The sequence below is a fragment of the Rana temporaria genome, chromosome 3 (assembly GCF_905171775.1).
Source record: "Rana temporaria chromosome 3, aRanTem1.1, whole genome shotgun sequence".
In the NCBI taxonomy this organism is placed as follows: Eukaryota; Metazoa; Chordata; class Amphibia; order Anura; family Ranidae; genus Rana; species Rana temporaria.
In genome coordinates, this window is record NC_053491.1 from 443946215 (window position 1) to 443974056 (window position 27842).

Below are 27842 nucleotides of genomic sequence, written 5' to 3' on the forward strand. Positions count from 1 at the left end.
TGTGATGAGGGCTGATTAGCGGCGGGGAATGCGGCTCCCCCTCCCGTTGTCTGTCAGTGATGAGAGTGTAGAGGAGGGCTGTGACCGGACAGCAGGGTGTGTGCTGGGAGATCGGTGTACACAGGAGAGTCGGGCTGTGATCAGTGTGGGGGAAGGGCGGTAGTGTGGCCCTTGTAGAGGAAGTGTTGGCCCCCTGCAGAGAGGAGGAGGGAGGAGGTTGTGTCGTACAATCTGGGTGAGGAGTTGTGTGTAGTCAGTGCTGGGGAGGACAAGGAGGAGGTAAGTAACATGCAGGATCACTGACCTCTATGGGCTCCCAGGGCAGGAGGAGATCGGACACTTTGTAACTTTCTATGTGTTGTTGTGTGTTTCCTTCTCTGATCACACCCAGGGGAAAGCTGCATTGGTTTGCATTGTATATGAAGCCATGCTGGTTTTGTTGCTCCCAGCAGCTGGCGAAGCTCCATGTGGTCAGTGGTGGGATGTCTATGGAGGTCATCTGGCAGACTTCTCTCATTAGCAACCATGACGCTTCTCTAGTTGGGGAAACATTACCAATATTTGGTGTTTTGTTTATTTATTACAATTGTTGACATTGTATATAAACTTTATTTTCTGGATGAGCCAGTCATTGCTCTGTATTGTGACTTGGGTGAAATCTCCTTCTCCCCACCCCTTTTTTAAAATATATATATATATATATATATATATATATATATATGTGTGTGTGTGTGTCTCTCCATCTCCCCAACAAGACTCCTTAACGCGTATTCATCAACTAAGGCTGCATTCACACTGTAACGCCGCGTACGCGGCGTATTTTGCCGCGATTTGTTTAACTTTTTTTTTTCTCACAAATTATTTCCATTGCTGTCTATGGCCGAACGCCAATGCCGCCTGAAAAAAAGGGTCCGGGACTTGTTTGCAGGCGTTCGGCGTGAGATGTGAACCATCTCATAGACAGCAATGGAAATTCGCCCCTCCAGCGTCGCGCTTCAGGCGTTTTGTCGCCTAGGTGTGAATGCAGCCTTATATTCACACCTAGGCGTATATACGCCTGAAGCGCGACGCCGCAGCAGCCTGCAATACGCTGGAGGGGGGATTTTACATTGTCGGCTATGGAGATGGTTCACATCTCCACGCCGAACGCCTGAAGCGCAAAACAAGTCCCGGACCCTTTTTTTTCGGGCGGCTTCGGCGTTCGGGCATAGCCGACAATGCTAAAATCGCCCCTCCAGCAAAAAACAAGGCTCGAAAATTACGCGTTTTGTTTTGCCGCAAATCGCGGGACAAAACGCCTATTTCATGTCGCCGCAATACGAGGCATATCGCCTACGCAAAGGTGTGAATGCAGAGGGCATGTTAGGAGAGATGGGGAGCTGCCATTGCTGGGGCTGGCCTCCTGATCATGGGACTGCTGGGGAGCTGACCTGAACAGGCGTACAAAGTTATTTTGACTTGTGAACCCCTGTGGGTGCCAATAGAAAGTTATCGGCACCCCAAGATCAGTTTGCATATTGCAGTGCGAACTGTCAATTCCGATTGGAATCGTCTCTGGTGTGGACCAAAAAAAAAAGGGTCCTGCATGACTTTGCTCCGAATGTGATGCAAATTCAGCCATACGAATGGCTCCCCCCTCCCCCTGCACTAGGGGGAGGGGGTGGGGGTGCAGATACCTGTCTGGTATCACAAAAAGTGAACCTCTGCATTTTGGACCCCCCCCCCCCCCATCAGGCTGTTAGAGTCGGTTCACATTGGGGCGGCACGACTTCAGAGGCGACTTGCAAAATGACTTCTGTATATAAGTCAATGCGAGTCGCCCCCAAAGTCGTACAAGAACCTTTTTCTAAGTTGGAGCGACTTGCGTCGCTCCTATTAGAACGGTTCTATTGAATACAATGGGACGCAACTTGTCAGGCAGCTGAGTCGCCCCAGTGTGAACCGGCTCTTACTGTTTCGGTTTGACAGGCGGAAGTCTTCTAAGTGATATCATACAGGATGTAGATTGCGTTGTGGTCTTGATGTGTATGTAAGTATTTTGGATTTCGGTTTAGAAAGGTGATGCAGCTAGTGAACTCCATCATGTGTCCCAATGTAGACCTCCACCTCCCATGCCGGGACATTGGTGTAGGTTGTATAGGGTGCCCACTATAGCTCTCACCTCCCCCACATACATTCTACCCCTCCCAGTGTGTCCTTATCACAAAACCACAAGCTGCATTCTGGAGAATTGTACTTTACCATTACAATGTGTGTAGTCTCTAGCGTGAGGATAAAGACTCCCCCCATCCCCCTAAGACCTTTTCCGACACTTTTTTTTATTTTTTACTTGTAAACAAACATTTTTTGGTAGAATGTGTGTGTGTGTGTGTGTGTGTGTGTGTGTGTATATATATATATATATATATATATATATAATGATGAGAGTACCACTCTAAAAAACAGAAAGTTCAATGTGGTCAAACAGCGCTAAAAATTGGTAATGATTGTCCAATTTCAATAAAATAACGTGCAGGCATTCATCTGAAACGAATTAAGGAGATCAAGGTAGTGAAGATAGTTGATAGAATATCCTACACCTCTTCCCAGGATAAGTCACCACTTGTGGGGCACACTCCCCTTCGGGGTACTCACTCACCAAAAGGCATAATATAGTATGCACTGAAAGGTATCTTTACTCTCTGGATCCTCCGTTTCTCAAGTAGGTATCAGGCAAAGGATAAGGCTCCACATAAAAACAGAGAAGGGTACCAGACAATAGTGTAATCCCGTTTTTATTCCATAAAATAAAGCAATCCCTTTTAAAACAACAGATCCCCGCTCTAAATGCACGTACCGCACAATAGATGGTAACACACGTAAGTCCTCGGTAAGTGAAGGTGTCCTCTGACCGGCATCCAATCTCCCAGGTAAACTTCACGAACAAACTTGCTGGCAGAAGTTTGCAGGAAACAGTCGCATGGAAAGAGAACACTCTGAGACGTACGCTTGGAGCGCACGCGTCACTTCCGGGTCGCCGTAAGAATCTTGCCCTGACCAGTTTCGCTGTCCTTGTAAATTGCTCTATGTAGGCCGTACAAAAAGGAAACTTAAGATACGGATTGCGGAACATATAGCCAACATAAAGATTGGCTATAAGGACCACAACGTGTCTCTACACTTTAAGATGTTCCATGATGAAAATCCAGTTGGATTGAAATTTTGGGGAATAGAGCATCTGAGCCCCAATTGGAGGGGCTGCAACCGAGTAAGAGAGCTCTCCAAGCTTGAAACTAAATGGATCCACTGTATTGACACATTAGCTCCGAGAGGCCTCAACGTGGAATTGGATATCAATTGTTTTATTAGTGATTTTTAATTAATTAATTTTTTAATAATTTTTTAATGAATTTTTAACAATTTTAATTATTTTTTAATATTACATTAATTATGATATCAATATATTATCTCCTTTAATATCTATCATTTATTCATTTTTCCAGTTTCTATGAATTGATTTCCGCTAAATATGAAATTTAGGAACATAAACATATAGTTGGGCTTGGCTTTGAATATTGTCTCTTGTTTGAAACCTATTGCCTCTGTGCTTGTTATATATTTATAACGTAATTTTTTAATTATATGTAATGTACTTTAATGTGTTTTAAATCAGTCATTGGAATATTTATATACACCTACTAAATATACACCGAGTAGTTTATTGCAAATGAGATTGTATATAGTAGGATTAACCTTCATTTAAGTTTATATTGTATTTTCCTGTTTTTTAGGAGGTGTGTCTGATCGGTTATCCTTGACCCCAGGGCACTTTACATATAACATCCGCTTTTTCTATAGATACTTTGTTTTTTAAATACAAAGTCCCTTTTTGACAAGGTGTTAGTGATATACTTTGAAGCATTACTATATGCTCATTCTATATTATTGACTCTTGTATATACAGAATAGTGATATTGAAAGAAATGTCATTTTTCTGTCCACCGACTTGTGCAGTAAAGATTGAAATCCCCGATATAAAGAAACCTTTCTGAGCCCTCTTGGCTTCCGTATCGGTGTTATTGTGGATGCTGCTAGGCTGCGCCGCCCACATGTGCTACGTAAGCAATGGGCTGTGCATATATAGTAGCGATTCTCGCCGTCAGTTCACGCCCTCTGTAGAAGCTGATTGGACAGCGAAACTGGTCAGGGCAAGATTCTTACGGCGACCCGGAAGTGACGCGTGCGCTCCAAGCGTACGTCTCAGAGTGTTCTCTTTCCATGCGACTGTTTCCTGCAAACTTCTGCCAGCAAGTTTGTTCGTGAAGTTTACCTGGGAGATTGGATGCCGGTCAGAGGACACCTTCACTTACCGAGGACTTACGTGTGTTACCATCTATTGTGCGGTACGTGCATTTAGAGCGGGGATCTGTTGTTTTAAAAGGGATTGCTTTATTTTATGGAATAAAAACGGGATTACACTATTGTCTGGTACCCTTCTCTGTTTTTATGTGGAGCCTTATCCTTTGCCTGATACCTACTTGAGAAACGGAGGATCCAGAGAGTAAAGATACCTTTCAGTGTATACTATATTATGCCTTTTGGTGAGTGAGTACCCCGAAGGGGAGTGTGCCCCACAAGTGGTGACTTATCCTGGGAAGAGGTGTAGGATATTCTATCAACTATCTTCACTACCTTGATCTCCTTAATTCGTTTCAGATGAATGCCTGCACGTTATTTTATTGAAATTGGACAATCATTACCAATTTTTAGCGCTGTTTGACCACATTGAACTTTCTGTTTTTTAGAGTGGTACTCTCATCATTATGTTTTGATGCATACGTCTTTTTGATAGTATGTTTTAAATAGCTGCTTTTTACACACTTTTACCTATTTATATGAAAATCTGGTAAATACTAATATCCACATTTACTACTTTGAGGTTTGTGTGTCAGACCATTAACCTCTAGGTGATTGACTGAATCATCAACATATCATTTGTGGCCTAGCATCCTGGCGCTAAGGTGTGTCACTAGGCCTGGTGTGGCACTGTATTAATATATATATATATATATATACACACACGCACGTGTGTGTGTGTGTGTGTGTGTGTGTGTGTGTGTATATATATCTATCTATCTGTGGTGAAGAGATGAGCTTGAGCGTGTTATTTGGATATACTGTATATATCTCTTTTGTGGCCCCAACGAATCCCAGAGCGCTACCCAGGACTAGCTTGGGGATGAGCTTGAGCGTGTTATTTGGACATACCATATTTATCAGTGTATAACACGCACAGGCTCACCATTGCCCTGAATGTAGCCTCACCATTGCCCTGAATGTAGCCTCACCATTGCCATTAGTGCAGCCTGATCGATGCCCATCTGCAGCCTCGGAGGGGACAAGGAGGGGGAGGGACAAGTGCCATCAGGTTACAAACAGGAGAATTTGTTTACTCGGTGGCCTCTTTAATAAAAAGTCGCGCCTCCTATGATAAACATAACAGTCCAATGGCATCCCAGGAAACGGGACTTCCTATTACAGACGCCGCCGAGTAAACAGGAGATTTTCTTCATGTCCCCTCCGAGGCAGATCCGATAAATAAGGTATATATCTTTTGTGGCCCCCAGGGCACATGTGAGGCTGCAATGGCTATATAAATCCAAATCCCCAGGGGGGCCGGACTTTGGACATGCCTGCTTTAGACTTTAGGAGGGCTGGATTGTGACAAGCAGGGCAAAAATATTGGCATCAGTGAGAATAAATGTGGTCAATCGGAGGGGTAGTGCCCCTATTAGTAGGAGGAATAGTATCCCATCATTGTTTTCAGTGGAAGAAACCGTGCCCCATTGTTGGTCTCAATGGGAGTAATAGTGCCTCATATCAGTGGAAGGAATAGGGCCGCAGTTTGGCGACCCCTGATCTATACCCTCATAATATCTTTTATTCTGTACTTTTACGTGATCGTCTTTCTTACGTTTCATGTCCATATCACCTGCATGGGAATTTATCTGGTTTCCCCTTTTCATATCTCAATAAAAATATTGTACCAGAAAATATCTTTTTTTAGTAACCTCTCTTCTAAATTCCAATAGCGGAGTGGAAATTATCGGGTTTATCATTTAGAGAATTGGGGCAGGGTGGTTCAAAGTCGACAAGTTTTGGGACTCTATTTAGTCAGTAAGGCCCGGTTCACACTTGTGCGCGTTCATAACGAATGCGATGCGTCAAACGAACGCTTTGAATTTGCATGTGTTCCATTCCAAGTCATTGTTTTCAGTGACGGTTGTTCACATACATGCGTTGCGATTCCTCTACGATTGCGATTAAAAAAAGGGTCTTTACTGCATTGCGAATTTAGTCTCTATAGACATCAGTGTAAATGGTTCTGGAATCGCAATGATGGTTCACATATGGACGAATTCCGCCACGCTATTCTCCACAAAAACAGGACATTAACGCTTTTTTTTTTTTTTCTAACACTATGATTTCATTGGCTAGAACATTAATCGCAGCTATGTCCCACACCTGAAATTTGCGTTTAAAATCACCGTAAATTCACACCTCAGAATGGACAAAAAATTGACCAAATTCACAGCGCATCAGTGTGAACCGGGCCTAATGCCCGCGTACACACGATCATTTTTCGGCATGAAAAAACATTGTTTTTAAAAAATTACATTTAAAATGATCGTGTGTGTGGGCTTCACGTCATTTTTCAGGTTCTGAAAAACGACTATTTTTTTTTTCCGAACAAGCTGCATTTTTTAACGTCGTTTTAAACTATGTAGTTTTTCAGGTTGTAAAAAATGATCGTGTGTGGGCTAAAACGACGTTAAAAACCCGCGCATGCTCAGAAGCAAGTTATGAGACGGGAGCGCTCGTTCTGGTAAAACTACCGTTCATAATGGAGTAAGCACATTCATCACGCTGTAACAGACAGAAAAGCACGAATCGTCTTTTACTAACACGGAATCGGCTAAAGCAGCCCCAAGGGTGGCGTCATCCGCATGGAACTTCCGATTTAGAGTGCCGTCGTACGTCACCGCGCTTTGCTAGAGCATTTTTTTTAAAACGATGGTGTGTGGGCAACTTCGTTTTTAAAGTGGAGGTTCACCCAAAAAACTTTTTTAACATTAGATTGAGGCTCGTTTTGTCAAGGGGAATCGGGTGTTTTTTTTTTTTTTTCACAATCGAAGCAGTACTTGCCGTTTTTAGAGATGCATCTTCTCCGCCGCTTCCGCGTATGGGCTGCGGGACTGGGCAATCCTACTTGATTGACAGGCTTCCGACGGTCGCATACATCGCCTCACGATTTTCCAAAAGTAGCCGAGCGTCGGTGCACAGGCGCCGTATAGAGCCGCACTGACGTTTGGCTTCTTTCGGCTACTCGTGACGCGATGTATGCGACCGTCAGAAGGCTGTCAATCAAATAGGAACGCCCAGTCCCGAAGACCATACCCCGACGCGGCAGAGAAGATCGCTATCTAAAACGGTAAGTACTGCTTCGATTTTAAAAAAACGACCCGATTCCCCTTGACAAAATGAGCCTCAATCTAATGTTAAATTTTTTTTTTTCGGGTGAACCCGCTTTAATGATGAAGTTGGAAAAACATCGTTTTTTTCATGCCGAAAAATGACCGTGTGTACGCGACATTAGGCTCCATGCACACTGGCTTAAAAAGTTGTTTCTACAGGAGTTTTGTGTTCTGCCTGTAGAAACGTCTCAATGTTATCTATGTGTCCATACACATTAGGATGTTTACAGGCATATTTTTAGATCAACGTTTAGAGGCAGAAAAAAAAAAATCTCCTCATTCACGTTTCTGATTGGAGCTCACTGGCAGAACATTTTTAAAACTCTCCTAAACTCGTCTGAACTTTGTACAAAAAAATGCTCTATGTTTTTTTTTGTTTTTTTTTAAGCCCAATGTGCATGGATCCTAAAACAATTCACCTGGGCGGGGTGGATGAAGTGCACACAGGTATGCAGAGTCACATTGCAGTGTTTGTAAAGCTGACTGATAACAACTCATGTGACTCTGTCATGTGACCGCGTTCAGACAACAATCAATCCGTTGGTGTCATAGCCTGACACAGCAGAACTAGAAGAACACATTACTCTGCATTGTCCCGGAGAACTTGTAAGGTAACATTTCGGCCGCTACACATTATGCAATTTTTTCTTTTCTTCAATCAAAAAGTGCGAGATCACCTTTACAGAAAATCTGTATGGTGACCTTACGTTGGGGTGACCAGACATCCCCGGTTTCAGGGGACAGTCCCCTGATTGAGGACGCTGTCCCCGGACCAAGTCTGTCCCTGGTTTTGTCCCCAGATTGGATTTAATAGGGGGCAGGGGCAATTTCAAAGACAATCGGTGCAGAATTAAAATATAAGAATTACACCCCCTGCTCCGCCGTGCCTACTACCATAAGGGGGTTATATTTTTCCCATTATCTGTGCCCCTTTCTGATGATCATGTGCTGGTCGGAGCAGAGGGAATATTTCTTCAGTTTCGGGCGCATGCCTATTCAGCTTCGCTCGCATGTTCTTCTGCCTTGGCTCAAATCCTGGCCAGCCACCTGCCTTCCCTGGCAGAGTGATCTTCTTCCGCTCCCCATCCAGTAGTAGCAGGGGCCTGAGGCGGGCGGTGGCGACGGGCAGAGAGTCGCTGATTGTTGCCATTACTAGTAAAGAAAAAATATGTCCCCGGGTTTCATTTTAAAAATCTGGTCACCTTACCTTACGTGATCCTGCCGTCAGGGACTGGAACACTGTTTCACTGGTCCGAGGATTTGAAATCCTCTTCGATTAGATCCCCTTTCACACTGAGGCAGTTTTCATGCGTTTAACCTCTAAAAATCGCGCATGTAAAGCTCCTCACTTGCCAGCCCGAGTGCTTTCACACTGGGGCGGTGCGCTTGTGGGATGGAGGGGGAAAAAAAGTCCTGCAAGCCGCATCTTTGGAGTGGTGTATACACCACCACCCATTCATTTCAATTCATTCCAAAGCGCCTGAAAAGCGTTTTCGGAAACGCAGCAACACAGGCGCTTTTAACCCCTTTTTAAAGTGACACTAAAGGTTTGCTTTAAAAAAAATAACAAACCTGTCATACTTGCATCCACCATGCAGATCGTTTTGTCCTCTTCTGGGGTCCCATGGTGACTCCCACGGCTCCTCCCTGCAAGAGCTAACCCCTTCTGGGAAGCGCTCTCTCTTGCGGGCATGCTCCTGTGTCATACAATCGGCGTCCATAGCCACCGATTGTATGACTCGGCGGCCGTGTCATTGGATTTGATTGACAGCAGCGGGAGGCAATGGCTGTGCTGCTATCAATCTATCCAAAGAAGAGCCGACCAGCCATGGGATTGCGCCCTCGGAAATTCGGGGCTCAGGAAAGTAAAACGGGGGCCCGGCCACTGCAAGGTGTTTTTTCACCTTGATGTAGTAGAGAGCCGATCAGGGGCTCTCCTGACGGGGGGTTTGCGCTGATTGTTTATCAGCACAGCCCCCCCTCGGATGCCAACACTGGACCACCAGGGAGTGCCCCGCGGTGCTCAAAAGAGCGCAAAAAAAAAAAAAAAACGCAAGCGATGCCAATCAGTGCCCACAAATGGGCACTGACTGGCAACATGGGCACTGGCTTAAATGATGCCCAGCAATGCCATCAGTGCCGCCTCTGAGTGCCCATCAGTGCCGCATACCAGCGCCTCTTATCGGTGCCCATAAGTGCCACCTCATCGGTGCCCATCAGTGCCCATAATTGGAGAAGAAAACGTATTTACAAAAAAAATTAAATGGAAAAAAATAAAAAATATATTTTTTTTTCAAAAATGTCGGTCTTTTTTTAGTTGTTGCGCAAAAAATAAAAATCGCAGAGGTGATCAAATACCACCAAAAGGAAGCTCTATTTGTGGGAACAAAATGATAAAAATTTCATTTGGGTACAGTGTAGCATGACCACGCAATTGTCATTCAAATTGTGACAGCGCTGAAAGCTGAAAATTGGCTTGGGCAGGAAGGTGCGTAAGTGCCTGGTATGGAAGTGGTTAAAAACTATATAAAAAATGTCTGGTTACCTTAAGTGCTTTTTAAAAATCCTTGCGTGCTCTGTAATGTTATGGAGGGGGGCCGTGGGGTAATGTTATGGAGGGGGGCCGTGGGGTAATGTTATGGAGGGGGGCCGTGGAGTAATGTTGTTATGGAGGGGGCCGTGGAGTAATGTTGTTATGGAGGGGGCCGTGGCGTAATGTGTAACAGAATTATCTCTGTCTGTGCTATTTGCAGTTTTTTTCATTTAGTTGTAAACTGCATTTGACCAGTCTGTCCTAATAAGGGGTTAAACATTTACAACGGCCCTCCTCCATTGTATGTTAATGATAGTTACCTGTGTGTGGGGACAAACATTGTCCAGAAATTCTTAGTATCGGCCACAACACCTCCTTTGAAACCTCTAGAGAAGGTAAATATTTTTTACAAAACCTTTTAGGCTTGCTGTGTGATTGGGAACACATAACAAACATATATAGAGGAGGGTTTTCTCAAATTTGACTGCAAAAGTGGAAATCCCCTTTAAGCACTTTATTTTTTTTTTTTATTTTTTTTTTTATTTACCACTGAATATTGGACAATGGTGGTAACTCTGCTTTATATTGTATTATAATTGAGTTTGCTGTAACCAGTGGCGGAACTACCAGGGTCGCAAAGGTTGCAGTTGCGACTGGGCCCTGGCATTCCGCCACTGTGAGGTGTTCCAAGACGGCAGAACATGTAAAAGGGTCCCTCTGCTCGGTTCACACTGCTGTGACCCCAGTGCAATCTATGGCACTCAACCACTGGAGAAAGAGCCCTGGGACCAGAGGAAAGGGCCACGGCGGTCAGGGGCATGGCCTCTTGCACCAGGGCCCTGAAGGTTCTGGTTGCGCCACTGGCTGTAGCATTGGCTCTACTAAATATGAGCTAGTTTAGGGGTACTTGGGGTGCTTTCTTTTGAAATTACTATAGTAAAAACAATGTGAGTGTTCTTGGGGAATAACTGTCATTTGGGAGCTGAAATTGGCCTTTGATAATTCCAGTAAAGATCTTGTCTAAGGGGAAAAGAAGGGGGGTGGGGGGGGGAATCAAAATTGTATGCTTTAGGCTGGCTGTATCTTGGCCCAGGTATAGGGCAGCATGAAAAGAGTCCCCGCCGCCTTGCGCTACACTTTTAGTGTAGCACCAGTCTTATGAGGTGGACTGGGGCGCAAGAAAAATCGGTCTGGCGCCCCCATAAAGCGGCCGCACTGCTGCCGGTATGATGGGGATGGTGCAGACCGTGACACAAGGGACATGGTCACCGACATGGTCACCTATACCTGGCGGGTAGGTAGTAGGACTCTCCTGCAATCCTTTGCTTCTGTCAGTTGTACATATTAACCACTTCATTACTGGGCACGTAAACCCCCTTCGTGCCCAGACCAATTTTCAGCTTTCAGCACTGACGCATTTTCAATGACGATTGCGCGGTCATACGACACTGTACCCAAATTATATTTTTATCATTTATTTTTTTTCCCACAAAGAGAGCTTTTCTTTGGTGGTATTTGATCATCTCTGCGATTTATTTTTTGCAATATAAACCTAAAAAGACAGAAAATTTTGAAAAAAAAAACAAAAAACACAATTTTTTACTTTGTTATAATAGCCCAATTTTTTTTTTTTAATTAAAAATTTCCCTCGGTTTAGGCCAATACGTATTCTTCTACATATTTTTGTTAAAAAAAAGTCGTAGTAAGCGTTTATCGATTGGTTTGCGCAAAAGTTATAGCGCCTACAAAATAGGGGATAGATTTATGAATTTTTTTTTTTTTTTTTAATAGTAATGGCAGCGATCTGCAAGTTTTTTTTTTTTTTTTTTTTTTTTGTCAGACCTGCGATATTGCGGCGGACGTATCGGATACTTTTGACACAATTTTGGGACCATTCACATTTATACAGCGATCAGTGCTATAAAAATGCACTAATTACTGTATAAATGTGACTGGCAGTGAAGGGGTTAACACTTGGGGGTGAGGAAGGGGTTAAATGTGTATCCTGGGTGTGTTCTAACTGTGTGGGGGAAGGGGACTGACTGGGGGACACAGATCGGTCTCCTCTCTCCCTGACAGGACGTGGAGCTCTGTGTTTACACACAGAGCTCCACGTCCCTGCTGTCATCGCTGATCGCGGGTACATGGCGGACATCGCGGCCACCAGGCACACGCATCGGCTTCCCAGCGATGCGCCGGGCTTGTTGTTTTCCCGCTGGGGAATGTCAACAAGAGGACGTCCACTCGGCACTTGAGAGCCGCGCTGTGGATGTCTTTCGTCCATAGCGCGGATCCCAAGTGGTTAAGGAATCTTAATTTTTATATCTGTTGATTGCTGCTGAGAAAAATAAACAGATGGATTTATTTGTTCCTGCCCCCAATCCTTCCTTTGCTCACTTCCTGGACCACATACCTTCATCACTGTGCTACATGTTTTCTGCTGCACCACTGGCATGGTTATATCCTCTTAGTCCTCCATACATTTAGCAGAAATTTGGTGTTTTTCAGATTTGGTGTTTGCAAGACAAAAACATTTTTTTCTGCTAGAAAATTACTTAAAACCCCCAAACATTATATATATTTTTTTCTAACACCCTAGAGAATAAAATTAGTGGTCATTGCAATACTTTTTGTCACACCGTATTTGCGTAGCGGTCTTACAAGCGCACTTTTTTGGAAAAAATTCACTTTTTTTAATTAAATAAGACAACAATAAATTTGGCCCAATTTTTTTATATATTGTGAAAGATAATGTTACGCTGAGTAAAATGATACCCAACATGTCACGCTAAAAAATTGCGCCCACTCGTGGCATGGCGTCAAACTTTTACCCTTAAAAATCTCGATAGGCGACGTTTAAAAAATTCTATAGGTTGCATTTTTTGAGTTAGAGGAGGTCTAGGGCTAGAATTATTGCTCTCGGTCTAACGATTGTGGCGATACCTCACATGTGTGGTTTCATTACCGTTTTCATATGCAGGCGCTACTCGCGTATGCGTTCGCTTCTGCGCGCGAGCTCGTCGGGACGGGGCGCTTTAAAAAAATTTTTTTTGGGTTTTCTTATTTATTTTTTTATTTTATTACTTTTTACACTGAAAAGAAAAAAAAATTGATCACTTTTATTCCTATTATAAGGAATGTAAACATCCCTTGTAATAGAAAAAAGCATGACAGGTCCTCTTAAATATGAGATCTGGGGTCAAAAAGACCTCGGGTCTCATATTTAGACTTAAATGCAAAAAAAAAAAAAAAAAATTGAAACTGTCATTTTTTCAAATGACAAAAAAAAAAAAAATGTTTCTTTAAGACGCTGGGCGGGACTGACGTTTTGACGTCACTTCCGCCCAGCAGAGCTATGGGGACGGGTGAAGGACCTTTTTCCCTCACTCGCAACCCCAGTCAGCTGCCGAACAGTCCCGATCGCCTACGCCGCTACCGTCGGTAAGCGGCAGAGGGCGCGGGAGCGCCCCTCTCCCGCCACCGATAACGGCGATCTTGCGGCGAATCCCCCGCAAAGACTGCCGTTATCGTGTACAGGACAGTTGGCACTAAAGATGGATACCTCGGTTGTGGCAGCAGCTGCTGCCGTTACCGAGATATCCATCTTTAAAATGCCGACGTATATGTACATGAGCGGGTCTGGAAGTGGTTAAAGTAGTACTAAAGGCAACACTTTTTTTTTTTTTTTTTTTTTTTTTTTTTTGGATAGAGTAGGGGGATGGTTATAGCCCCTGTTAATTTATTTTTGCCATCTGTCCATTTCCTGCCCCATAGCCAAACAGAAAGTGAGAGGAAATCTCGGCCCCCCCACCCCCCCGGGCCCTTTAGAACTAGTGTTCCCACTGGAAATGTTCAGGGCAGGTCTTAAACAGGAAGAGGTGTGACCTTGACAGGAAGGGGTGGGTCATATTTAAATTGGGGGTTGCACGCGTTGTCAGGCCTAGGGCATCACAAAACCTAAATACACCTCTGAAGTAGCCTTCCAATGTATGGGCAGGTCAGTTGTACATAGTTGACCACCTATTGATTGACTTCCGTACAACCAGTCTGTTGGCTTTTTCCTAAAAGGAGCAGTGCAGGCTTTAGCCAGCTGCACACATGAGTGTATTCTGATGGCAGGGGAGGCTCCCCAGGGGCAGAAAACGATTGTTCTGCAGGAGGGATTTAATGTTGATGGGGACATTGAGTCTTTTTTTATTATTATTCAATTAGCCTGCTCTGCAAACTAGTCATAGACAAAATTTGAGCTGTGGCTGGCCATGCAAGGACCACAAGAATTGATGAACACAAAAAAAATCAAAATCGACTCACCAGAGCGGAAAATTATCGGCCAAACAGTGCATCCTATTGGATACACTCATTGTTCAGCAGCGCTGTGGTTGTTGAATACAATAGCTAGCAGTAGATTCCTCCATCCATGCAAGTTAGGGAGGATGGAGGAATTGGCTGACTTTTATTTATTTTTTCTCTCCTTCAGCCTGCAGATTGAAGAGAAAATAGGCAAGTACTGCTAACACAAGGAGTGTTCTCTTATCACTGCTACTGCCATTTCAACACAGTATCTTATCAGCCCTTATGATAATGAATGTAGATTACCACACTCTGTATATGGACACTGGGTTCATGTTGATAACTGTGGTCTATGGAGGAAAACAAGACTAAGCTGTTTGAGGTGGTGATAACCTAACCATTTATGAGACTGTTTTTACCGCTTTTGTTAAAGCCAAACTCGTGTTTCTACCCCTCCCCCTCTAGACATTAAAAAAAGATCCTGCATAAATTCCTTAGGCGGCAGTGTTTTCCGCTCGTAAAACGCTCATCTCAATAGTTCCAAAATGCCCAACAGGCAAAATCCCATTTTAAATGGCCCCTGTTCAAATCCGTGTTCACCTGAAGCCCCAAAAAATACATGAGCTTCTTTTTGGGCAGATTACAGGCATTTTTCTGCTTTTTACATTGGTGACCTTTTTGACCTGTACAAAATCGTAGCAACAATTGCGCGACTTTCTGCCTGAAAAGCAGGGGCGTTGCTAGGCGGAAAATAGACCAGGGGCTTCAGCCCGAAGTCAAAAGGGGGGCGCGGTGGTGGTGTATGGTGGGCTGGGGTTGTGTGACTTATCAATGCTGACACACTGACCGTTACACTGACCTGGCCTACATACACACTCGCTGACCTACCTCAGCCGTCATGTGAAGTTCCAGCGTGCCTAATGCCCATCATCGTAGAGATGCAGCCAGAGGAGAAGAGCCGCTGAGCGGGGATGTGGCATTGCGCGGCAGCGGCGGCATTGTAACTCCCACCTTTTGAAGCCTGCAGCGCCTATGATGGACGTCCCACGGTCCTGACATTGGACCAGTGGGACGTCCATCATAGGCGCTGTAGGCTTCAGAAGGCGGGACCTGCTATGTCACTCGATCACGCTCGGCGGATCTCGGAATCAGAATGGTCCCTGCTCGGCGGCGCTTGGGGATAACAAATACCGCATGCCTGAGACTCTGGGCTTTTCGGGGACCCATTCAGGGGCTCTGGCACCCCCCCTAACGACGCCCCTGCTGAAAGACGCTCAGGTGTGAATGCAGCCTTCAGATGGTTATATACTATTATTCTTAATTACTATAAAAGATTGATACAGTGCCAGCAGTGTGCACAGCGCTTCTCAACATGAGAGCAGTTGCAATACAGGAGGAATCAGAAGGCCCTGCTCATTAGAGCTTACAGTCTTGGAGGGAGGGTCTAGTGATACAAAAGTTAAAGCGGAAGTAAACCCATCGATGTAACACTTAAAAAAAACTTAACATTCCCGGCATGCCGGGAATGCTAACTGCACATTGGTTGTGCTCTCAACCAAACTGTCAAACCATCCAATGGCTGGTGTCATAACTGATCACATGTGCAGCTTCATTGGAGTTAAAGATTGAAAAAGGCCAAGATGGCAGCTTCCTTGGCTGAAAAAGATAGGAAGGTTTACAACCGCTTTAATAACTGTTGTTGGGTAGAATAGGCTTCTCTGAAGAGGAGGGTTTTCAGGGATCGTCTAAAAGAAAACCGAGTAGGAGGTAGTCAGACAGATTTGGGGTAGGACGTTCCATTGGATAGGAGAGGCTTGGGGGAAAGTCCTGGCGGTGAGAATGGGAGGAGGTGACAAGGGAGCTCATGGGAGGAGATGACAAGGGAGCTCATGGGAGGAATGAAGATTACAATTTGGTTGGAATTTTAAGACCAGGTTAGTATTGTAGCTGGGGACAGAGTTCTGGATGACTTTGTAAGATGTCGTTTGTATATAGAATTTAATTTTGTTGGGTGAGCAGAAGCCAGTGGAGGGATTGGCCGAGAGGAGTGGCTCACCCCGAATGGTTGTTGAGGTAAATGAGCCTGGTAGCAAAATTCATAATGGCCTGAAGAGGGGATGGCCTATGTAACGGTAATCCCGTGAAAAGGGAGTTGCCGTAGTCGTGGCAAGAGCTGACCAGGGAGTGAACTAGGAGCTTTGTGGCATCATTGGTTAGAAAGGGGCCTATTTTGGAGATGACAGGTCATTGATTGGACGAGGGGGTCCAGGAGTAGAAGTGCAGAATAGTGTCCATTGGATTTAGCCTATAGCAGATCGTTTGCAAATTTTAGTAGAGCAATGGCTGCGTTGCTATCAATCGATCCAATGAAGAGCCGAGAAGCCTGGGCAAAGGAATATCATGTTCGACGCTGGACTTTCCAGGGCTCAGGTAAGTAAAACGGGGGGCTGGTAATTGTAAGATGTTTTAAAGAGCAGCTGTCATCTCTGTCCCGCAGTGGCGGCTCCTCTGACTCACCGACCGTCCCATTCACTTTAATGGGGCGGCTGATGATGCAGCAGGTGAGTGGATGCCCGCTAACAGGCGCTGCCATGACTGATCTGAAATGACAGGTGCTCTTTATATGCAAGTACTGTATTTATCGGGGTATTGCATGCTCCGGCGTATAGCGCGCACCCCTAAAGTGTACCCGACATTCCTGTAAAAAAAACATTTTAGTACTTGGCTTTGGTGTCTTGCGCGGCGGCCTCGTCGGGTCTGGCGTCCGTCTGCGGCTTCAGGTGTCCTCTTTGTCGGGTGCGGCATCCTCCCCGCTCGATTCCCGCGCCGAGTTTGAATACTGCGCCGGCATATACTGAGCGCAGTACACTCGTGTATAGTTGGGCAGGCTCGGCTACTCTCGCGCTCACGTCCTGTACGTCCAGGACGTGAGCGCGAGAGGAGTCGAGCCTGCCCGACTATACACGAATGTACTGCGCTCGGTATATACCGGCGCAGTGTTCAAACTCGGCGCGGGTATCGGCGAATATCGCGCACCCACGATTTTGCACCTATTCTTGCTGGTAGTTTAAATCTTTAATATTTACAAACAAAATGAAGGTTTCCTATTTAGAATAAGCTGTCGGGTTAGTAAAACAACGATATTAGAACCGATTCAATCATACAATTTGTAATGTACCTAGATTTGCAAAACAATGGGATAATAGAATATTCCTGAACTTTGTTTTATCTCATGGTTACTGTAACATTGCGTGAACGCATCAATGCAGTGCATAATCTCGGCTTGCATTCATTGAATGAGTTTACCAAAAATGTAAATATTGCAGAATATACAGCCTCATGGCTACATAACTAAGCTCCATTGCATGCTGAATAAACTATTTAATGTATCTTAAATCGAAAACCTATCTTTTTAGATAGATTTTTTTTTTTTCCTTCTACCTTTTTATAAAGCTGGGTATACACTAGAAGAATTTTTTCGAAAATTCTTGGGAAAATTCTCAGCGCATTTAAATGCTTTTTTTTTTGTTTTTTTTATGTAGTCAATTGAGGCAATTTTATTTTTTAGATTACCTTCCAGGTGTTTCTCAAAGCATTGGCACTTGTCAGTCTTGAAGGTTCCAGTGTTTCAAACTTTCCACCTGTCTACCTTATTGGTGCCATAACATTATGTATTTCTTCCCCCACCCAGGTTTACAATGGAGATGTTTGTGTTTCTGTTGACCATCCTCCCATGTGTGGCATCAATGACCCTCTCTGACCCATCAGAATGCTCCGAGTCCTCTCTAAGCTTCGCAGTAATAGGCGACTGGGGCGGCCTACCCCTCCCTCCATACCACACCAAGCAGGAGACCTACGTCGCAGCTGAGCTGGGCAAAACTGTGGCCAACTGGGGAGCTGACTTCATCCTGTCTGTTGGAGACAACTTCTACTATGAGGGTGTGAAAGATGTTCAAGACCCCAGATTTGAGGTAAAAAAAAAAAAATGCACATTTACTAGGGTGGGGATTTTATGATATAAGGCAAATAAAACTGTGTGGTCGAGGCGACAATAATAAGTCAGTTTTTGCTGAAATGTTTACCATCAATCCCAGGGAATTCTCCTGCCATACTGTTTTCTGTCACTAGATAACCTCATGTCTGGGATAATGTTCCAGTGCCAATTCAACCCACTTCTTCTGAGCCCAGGTTGTTCTGTCTCCACCCCAGCCTGTGACTTAACAGTTAAAGGAGAAGCAGCACAGTGATGAGCTCCACTCCCTATAACTTTGCGCTCTCCTCCTATCGGCATGCTTCTTGTCAGCGCTTGAACTGATTGGCTCCTTGTACTGTTTCTCCCTCTCATAGTTCAGCCCTGCTACACAGGGACTGATAGAGGGTGATACCAGTGCATAAAAAATAAACTTTTTTTTTTTTTTTTTTCCTACAGCATGAAATGGTTAGACCCTCTGTCGTGGGTTTTATTGCTGTCTGTGTACCCATTGGGGAGAGTCACCCTCTTTATCCATGTGGGGGACACGGCAAACATGGAAGTAGGTGCTCTGGTCAGATGCAACTAAAACTGAACTTTTTGGCCCAAAGGCAAAACGCTATGTGTGGCCGAAAACTAACACTGCACATCGCCCTGAACACACCATCCCCACTGTGAAACATGGTGGTGGCAGCATCATGTTGTGGGATGATTTTCTTCAGCAGGAACAGGGAAGCTGGTCAGTTGATGGGAAGATAGATGGATCTAAATACAGGGCAATATTAGAAGAAAACCTGTTTAGAGTCTTCAAAAGACTTGAGACTTGGGTGGAGGTTCTCCTTCCAGCAGGACAACGACCCTAAACATACAACCAGAGCTACAATGGCATGGAGCATATTCATGTGTTAGACTGGCCCTGTCAAAGTCCAAACCTAAATCTAATTGAGAATCTGTGGCAAGACTTTAAAGCAGAGGTTCACCCAAAAATCAACTTTCTGCCATTCGATCCAGCATACTGCTGACATCTGCAGTATGCTGTGTTTTTTTTTTTTTTTTTGTACTAATCGTTTATCAGCCATTGTTATCCGGCTTCGAGCGGGGATTTCTGTGGGGTATAGGCATTCCTTAGGCAAGCGGATTTGATTGACGGGCTGCTAAAGCACGTCACGCCTTCCAAAAATACCCGAAGTCACACTCGGGTGTTTACGGCACCTGTGTCACTTCGAGTATTTTCGGAAGGCGTGACGCGCTTTAGCAGCCCGTCAATCAACTCCGCTTGGCTTAGGAACGCCTATACCCGGAAGAAATCCCCGCTCAGAGCCGGATAACAAAGGCTGATAAAACGATAAGTACAACAAAAAAAAACGGCATACTGCAGATGTCGGCAGTATGCTGGACCTAATGGCAGAAAGTCAGAAAGTTGATTTTTGGGTGAACCCCCGCTTTAAGAGGAATGCATTGCATAGTAGCCCATTATGTGTCACTTACCTGAAACCGAAGCCTGCGATGTCCCTGATTTCCTCGCTGGCTGGAAGCTTCCATTCTTCACCCCTCTTCCTTCCGGAGGTCACGAACTCCGGCATGCCTTTTCTAGAGTGCGCATGCGCTGAAGACATCGCCGTACGAGGTAATTATAAATATCTCCTAAATCGTGCAGGTTTAGGAGATATTTCAAGCACCTTTAGGTAAGCCTTAATCTAGGCTTACCTGTAGGTGAAAGTTGTCCGTAAGGCTTTACAACCACTTTAAAATCTGCTGTTCAGACGCTCTCCATCCAATCTGACAGAGCTTGAGATATTTTGCAAAGTAGAATGGGCAAAGTTGTCGCTCTCCTAGATGTGCAAAGCTGGTAGAGACATCCCCAAAAAGACTTGCAGCTGTAATTGCAGAGAAAGGAGGTTCTACAAAGTATTGACTTGGGGGGCTGAATACAAATGTAACCCACACTTTTCACATATTTATTTATAAAAAAATGTTGAAAAACATTTATAATTTTCTTTCCACTTCACAATTATATGCCACTTTGTGTTGGTCTATCACATAAAATCCCAATAAAATACATTTATGTTTTTGATTGTAACATGACAAAATGTGGAAAATTTCAAGGGGTATGAATACTTTTTCAAAGCACTGTATCTCCGCTGTGACTGCGGAGCAGCTTGCACAGGAGTTCTGTGCGTCTTTGGCTCAGTTTCAGCGCTGAATTCAGGCAAAAATTTGGCCCGATTCGTCCCTGAAATGGAGAACAGGGACACACAAGCATTAAGAGTGCTCCTAATCTCAGCTTGTTAACTGTATTGAAGACACCTGGGAGCCAGAAATCTTGCTGATTAATGGGAATTAAAAAATGCAAATCAATTTCACTTTTTTTAAATGCGTTTCTATGGATTTTTTTTTTTTTTTGTTCTGTCTTTCACTGTTAACTATCAATTTTAATGGTAGGTTATTTTCCTGATCTAGTATTTAGAACATGTCTTGGTTATGTGCCACAAGCTGTGGCATGGGCATTTAGGCTGCATTCACACCTGAGTGTTTTGTCGTCTGAAGCGCGACGCTCAAAGACGCTAGAGGGAAAAAAATAACCTTATTCTCTATGGAGATGGTTTACATCTCCAACGCAAAACTCCGAACGCCTGAATTTCAAACAAGTCCCAGACCCTTTTTTGACGCACAAATCGGGCGGCTTGGGCGTTTTACATTGATGCCAATGACCTGTACAAAACCGCGGGGAAAAACGCAGCGTTTTGTCACGGCAAATTGCGGGGAAAATGCCGCAATTTGTCGCGGTAAACGCCGCAAATCGCCTACGCCTAGGTGTGAATGCAGCCTTAATGACTCCATTTAACGTTTATTTAAAGTGGTCTATGTAGTGTTCATTGCATTGTTTGTTTCTGTCCGTTCAGACACTCAACTCCCTATGTTCTGTTTCTTTTTACAGTCAACGTTTGAGTCTGTGTTTACTGCAGAGTCCCTACGCAACGTCCCCTGGTATATTGTTGCTGGAAACCACGACCACTATGGAAACGTCACGGCTCAGATAGAGTACTCCAAAATATCCTCTCGCTGGTAATGCCCACTATATGATGCAGTTTCTGGGTGGAGATCAGATATATATGTGAACAAGAGATGGAAGGATGAGGTTACTGTAGACCAGGGCTGTCTTAATGAGGGGGCACACCTGGGCACTGTTCAGGGGCCCCAGCTGCATGGGGGCCTGCACTTTCCCCAAAGCAGCTGGGGCCCCTGCACTTTACCCACGCTGCTCCTAAATTTGGCCCCATGATGGCACTGAAAGTGATGGATACACAAGGGAGGCAAGCTGGCAGCAGTGCACCGTGCTGATACCTATTATTTCACAGCAAGCAGGGAGGGGCGGGGTCAGAGCATGACTGGCGCTCCGGCCCTGCCCCTCCCTGCTTGCTGTGAAATGGGTATCAGCACGGTGCACTGCTGCCAGGGCCGGAGCGCAAGTGATGCTCTGAGCCAGCTCCATGCAGCTTGAATGCTCAGGACTCGAAAGAAGGGATGTAGAGAGGCCAGAGTGCATCAGGGATGTAGTGGGGTCACAATACAAGGGGTGTCTTATGGTATATGGTTACATTGCTGGGGGGGATATCTGGTGTGTAGAAGGGTCAGAGTGCTGGGGGGATATCTGGTGTGTGTGTGTAGAGGGGTCAGAGTGCTGGGGGGGTATCTGGGGTGTAGAGGGGTCAGAGTGCTGGGGGGATATCTGGTGTGTGTGTGTGTAGAGGGGTCAGAGTGCTGGGGGGGTATCTGGGGTGTAGAGGGGTCAGAGTGCTGGGGGGATATCTGGTGTGTGTAGAGGGGTCAGAGTGCTGGGGAGATATCTGGTGTGTGTAGAGGGGTCAGAGTGCTGGGGGGGATATCTAGGGTGTAGAGGGGTCAGAGTGCTGGGGGGGATATCTATGGTGTAGAGGGGTCAGAGTGCTGGGGGGGATATCTATGGTGTAGAGGGGTCAGAGTGCTGGGGGGGATATCTAGGGTGTAGAGGGGTCAGAGTGCTGGGGGGGATATCTGGTGTGTGTAGAGGGGTCAGAGTGCTGGGGGGATATCTAGGGCGTCGAGGGGCCAGAGTGCTGGAAAGGCATCAATCTAGCAGATATATTTTATGCACAGGACAGCTTTGTTACTTTATGCATGTAGTATTTTCCCACTGTTTCTTTGCTGTACAGAATGACTGTTCATGTAGTTAATGCGGAGCTCCACCCAAAAGGGGTGGAGCTTGTCTGCCTCCTACCTACTTGATGTCTGTTTACCTGCACTGTCTCCATTTTAGGGGCCCCAGAGCATTACTTTGCCCAGGGGCCCATGATGCTATTAAGACAGCCCTGTTGTAGACTGTGAAACTAATAGAGAAATAAACTTTGCGCTTGGGTGCAACAAAAAAGAAAAGCAGCCAGCGCTAAGGATTATGATGCAAACCCAAAAACGGCTATACAATAAAGTGCAGTGCTATAAGTAAGATGATTATAGTTGATCGGAAAAAAATTTTTTTTTCCAGTGAACCAACTCGTATAGTAAAAATTAGGGTTGTCCCGATACCACTTTTTTAGGACTGAGTACGAGTACCGATACTTTTTTTTTCCAAGTACTCGCCAATACCGATACTTTTTTTTTAAATGTGTCCCCCCACAAATGCAGCCGTGTCCCCCCCCCCATATCCAGCCGTGTCCCCCCCCCCCATATCCAGCCGTGTCCCCCCCCCCCATATCCAGCCGTGTCCCCCCCCCCCCCATATCCAGCCATGTCCCCCTTACCTGCATCCCGCTGCCGCCGACTGGTTAATACGCGCGGGGAACATTACAGCTTTGAATAGCTGTAATGATTCGCGCCGCACTGTGTATAGACACTCCCCCTTGCTCGGGATTGGACAGTTCACCCGAGCAAGGGGGAGTGTCTATGCGCGGCGCAAATCATTACAGCTATTCAAATGAAAGCTGTATTGTTCCCCGCGCGTATTAACCAGTCGGCGGCAGCGGTGATGCGTCGGCGGCGCGCGCGGGGGGGGGGGGAGTATTCTATTTCGGTATCGGGGGTATTTGCGGGAGTACGAGTACTCCCGCAAATACTCGGAATCGGTCCCGATACCGATCCTAGTATCGGTGTCGGGACAACCCTAGTAAAAATAATAAAATGAAAAAGTGATATTTGATTACAATCAGGGATTTTTTTTTAGAGGGAACGTGGAGGAACGCAGTTCTGGCATCTCCAGCACAGAATGTATATAATGGCAAGGGGTGCAGAGTCTATTGATGCTAGCTGCTGGGGGATCCAATGTTGTTGGAGGCAATCTATTTTTCCAGGGGGGTTCTATTGTTGCTGGCGAGGGAGGTATCCAATAATGCTGGCTGCAGTGGGATCTGTTGCTGGAGGAAGGAGTATTTTGATGCAGGTGGCCAATAGTTGCTGCAGGGTTGTCTATGGCTGCTGGAGCATCTATTGATTCTAGCTGCAGAGAGATGTGTTATTGCTGCTGAGGGATTTTTGTTGCTGGAGGAGGGGGTATTTTCTTATGGGTGGTCCTTTGTTCTTGGTGGGGGTCTATATTTGGCTGCATGGGATCTATTTTATTGCTTTTTCTTTTGATCATTAACAAAATCCATCCAAAATACTTAGCATCACAATTGTTACTTGGTTCTGTATTCTCTTGGAATAGGGGAGTTCCCGCACCTATTATCTGAGGGGAAAAAAAAGCCATGATTATAAGTGTCCATATTTTCTGCAAATCAAAGTGAAAAAGTTAATTAAATGTGGCTAGTTTGGCCCGCTCTATCCAAACTTGCTCTCTTCTCTGTTTTCGGGGATGTTCACAAGAAGGCTCCATAGCACATATTTGGTGGTCATGTCCGAGGGCGTGTCGGTTATCGGTCAGTCTATACCCTTCTACGTAACTTATTTCATGTTAACATTAAAAGGAACTCCTATGAATTGTTAAACAGCTGCGCCCATTACTCCAATTGACACAACATCTCTTTACTGCAACTAAACTAACCATTGCGAGGGCATGGAAAACCCCTGCGCTTAGCTTTGCGATGGTCAGAAATAGTATGAATACATTCATTTTTTTTTCTCTGTACAGGAAATACCCAGACTTGTACTACGACCTGTCCTTCAAGATTCCAGACACCAACGCAACGGTGCGTCTCCTTTTGCTGGACACCGTAGTCTTGTGTGGCAACTCTGATGACTTCATTGGGGGTCAACCACTGGGTGCCGCAAACCCAAAGGTGGCTAATATACAGCTTGACTGGCTAACAAAGAAACTGGAGACTGCCAAGGAGGACTACTTACTGGTGGCGGGGCATTACCCGGTGTGGTCCATCGCTGAACATGGCCCTACTCACTGCCTTCTGCACCATGTGGAACCCCTGCTTAAGAAATACAAAGTGACAGCTTATCTAAGTGGACATGACCATAACATGCAGGTAAGGGCAATCTGGTGTGTGAAATCTTAAAGATGAACTCCAGTCAAAATAGAATCCCCATAAAAAATCTGAGCTTTGATGTCAAATTTCCAATTTAAAAAATGTATCAAGTTCCTTATTTAGTGAAAAAGTAGGTTGTACTTGGCCGATATTGGCATGCATGGTTATGCTTTTTTTTTACAAGCTATTATTATTATTTATTATTATTATTCAGGATTTGTATTGAACCATCAGTTTGCGCATCACTTTTATAAATATTCTGATTGATTTCCTCGGTCTGTCCATACCTCTACATTCCCAAGAACGACAACCCAACAATGAACAGATCTCTTAACTACCAGAATTGAGTTTTTAGTTTGGCTTAAAAATTTAGGCAAATTGGATAGGATGGGTATTGGTCTCTGTATAAATCTGTCCACCATAACAAACGCTCCCGTGGCCAATAAATCAAGCATCAGCTGACACGTTTTGCTGCATCTTTGCTTTCTGGGTGTCAACCTCAGCATCATCTTTTATTACTTTGATGATCCACTGCACTTTGCAGTTGCTGAGGGATTGGGTCACATGACCAGAAACGTGTGTGTATATGTATATTCTATTTAAAAAAAAAAAATTCACAAACATGTCATACTTGCCTCCCGCTGTGCAGTTTGTTTTGCACAGAGTGGCCCTGATCTTGCTGTTCTGGGGGTCCCACGGCAGCCGTCTCTGCTCCTCCCCGCTAAAGCTTACCCCCTCTGGGAAGCTCTTTCCCGAGGGGGTTAGCTTGTGGGCATGCTCCCGTGTCATACAGTTGGCGTCCATAGATGGTCCCGCCTCCCCCCCCCCCCGCGTCATTGGATGTGATTGACAGCAGCGGGAGCCATCAATCTATCCAATCAACAACCAGACTCCGTGGAGAAGAGGACGCCGGGGGACGTGCACAGCAGGTGAACAGGCTCAGGTAAGTAAAACTGGGGGGGGCTCAAGACAGCGAGGTATTTTTTCAACTTGATGCATAGGAAGCATTAAAGTGAAAAAACACGAACCTTTACAACCCCTTTCAGCTTCAAATCCTTGTGTTTTCAGGGGTGTGGGAGACACAGGTGCAGCGATCAGCCCTGATGCCTGAAGTCGGTCAACATTTGGGGCAGTATGTGTTCAGGGATGCATTTCCCAAACACAAAAATTCTGCATGTGTGGCATATAGCCCTAAATGTGAGTAGTACTCAATACAGCGTTCACTCTAGTGGAGCTGGACGCTACACCTGTGCTTCCCAGGTGCCAAAAATGCTGATATTTGAGGCCAAGGGGCCAAAACTCCCTGTGCTCATGTAGCTTTAGAATGGCCAAGTAAATGTTAATCTGCTACCTACCTGTAATTGCCCAAGAACAATCTTTTTTTGCCCCCTTATGTGAAGCCTATCTAGGGTTGTCGCATCATCCCTTTTAATCCAGGACACATTAATTGCACAGGTTCTGTGGCTGATTAAGGTGGCAATTAAACTTGGAACCTTATCTGCATTAAATGGGCTTTAGAACCTGTGTGATTAATGTGTCCTAGGTTAAAGGGATGATGTGGCAACCATACCCAAGCCCCCCCCCCCCCCCATCCAGGTCCCTTACCGCCAGCTATTCTAGTGCAAGGGACCACTAATCCAGTACTACAGTGGTGTGCCAAGACCACCAGTCCCCTACCGCCCCTCTGATGACATAGGTCCTCTTCTCTGCCCTGAGAGGACTCTGTCAGCGGCCATCCAACAGGATGAATCCATGTCATGCATGCAGTAGTGTGGGCACCAAATGACAGACCCCAAGCCCGAGAAGACAGAAAACGCATGACTGAGGGATAAGGTAAGTAAAGACTGGGATTTAGAATCCTTTTATTTTTTTGCATGGAGATGGGGGTGGGCAGGAGGTTACACTGATCCCAGAGAGGATCTTTTAAAAAAGACCACGTCCCCAAAACACTTTCACCATATCTGTATTTTGTGTTTCAGTATCTACAGGATGACAGCGGTATTGGATATGTGCTGAGTGGGGCTGGAAATTTCATGGAGAATTCACGGAAGCACGAGGCTGCAGTTCCCATGGGCTACTTGCGGTTTTTCCTGGGCGAAGGTGAACCTATGGGAAGCTTTGCCTACATCAAGGTTACTGATAAAGAAATGAATATTACCTACATACAGTCTGGAGGCAAAAGTCTTTTCCAAACCACCCTCCATCCACGAAAGCTGTAACCCTAGCTGCTGTAGAGAAACCTTGTTTACATAATGGACATTCTATTTGGATCAAATGCTTCTGTGTGTGTCTGTATTACTGTAAAATCCTTGAAGTTCCTTCCTTCAAATATTGCTTAACCCATGAGGATGCAGGCGGGTTTTATGGTAGATAATCTAAGCGTGTGCCAAAAATATGAACAGAGTACAAGTTTTAAAGGCTAATGTTTACATAAACTGGCCAATGCAGACCTGGGACCCCAGTGGTTTACAATACACTACAGATGCACATGATACTTGTAGGCCTTTTCTGTCGCTCATGAAGCCTAGCTGAAATACTGCCAATGTTTATATTTCTACATCTTGGCTTTTTTTTCCCAGGAAATGTCAGACATTGGGCGCTCACCCCCAGCATTGCAGGAGTAAGTGTGCTTCCCGATTCGAAAATTGTGCATGTGTTCTTTTTCTGTTACACCAAAGACTCTCCAGTCGTACATGCCCATGCCGAGTAGTGGTGGACTACAAAAAATCGCCACCAAGCCTTCTTCTTTAAGGGCAACTAAAGAGATTATCTCCTTAATTGTCCTCAAAGAAGGTGGTTTAGTGGCCATTTGCTTGTAGCCCATGTCCTAGAAATAAAGCAGGATTGGTTGGCCCTTTTTGGGAGTATTTTTAGCCAGGCTTCAGAAAAGGCCTAAAAGTATGGCATTTGCATTCAATTATTATATTTTCACAAACCACACAATGCATTTTAAACTCCTGAGGACCATTGTCTGCATGGACCAGTTTCTGTACAAGGTGAACTTGGCCTTTGAGATTGTATGCTGTTTGATGTTTTGTATTGAACATTTCAAATGTACTGCAAATTACATGAAATTTTGAGCAGATGGA

The 27842-nt window shown here is 45.0% G+C and overlaps 1 protein-coding gene across 2 annotated transcripts; it reads left to right on the forward strand.

Annotated features, from left to right (window-relative positions):
• Positions 1-27842, forward strand: ACP5 (acid phosphatase 5, tartrate resistant). 2 transcript variants are annotated; one of them, XM_040346506.1, is made up of 5 exons: positions 1-96; positions 18029-18308; positions 21246-21373; positions 24408-24753; positions 26733-27842. In XM_040346506.1, exons 1-5 carry the CDS (start codon positions 29-31, stop codon positions 26970-26972), a joined length of 1062 nt encoding a protein of 353 aa, XP_040202440.1. In that variant the 5' UTR covers positions 1-28; the 3' UTR covers positions 26973-27842. The 2 variants fall into 2 exon arrangements, with proteins under 2 accessions (XP_040202440.1, XP_040202441.1); XM_040346507.1 differs by lacking the exon at positions 1-96 and adding an exon at positions 143-279.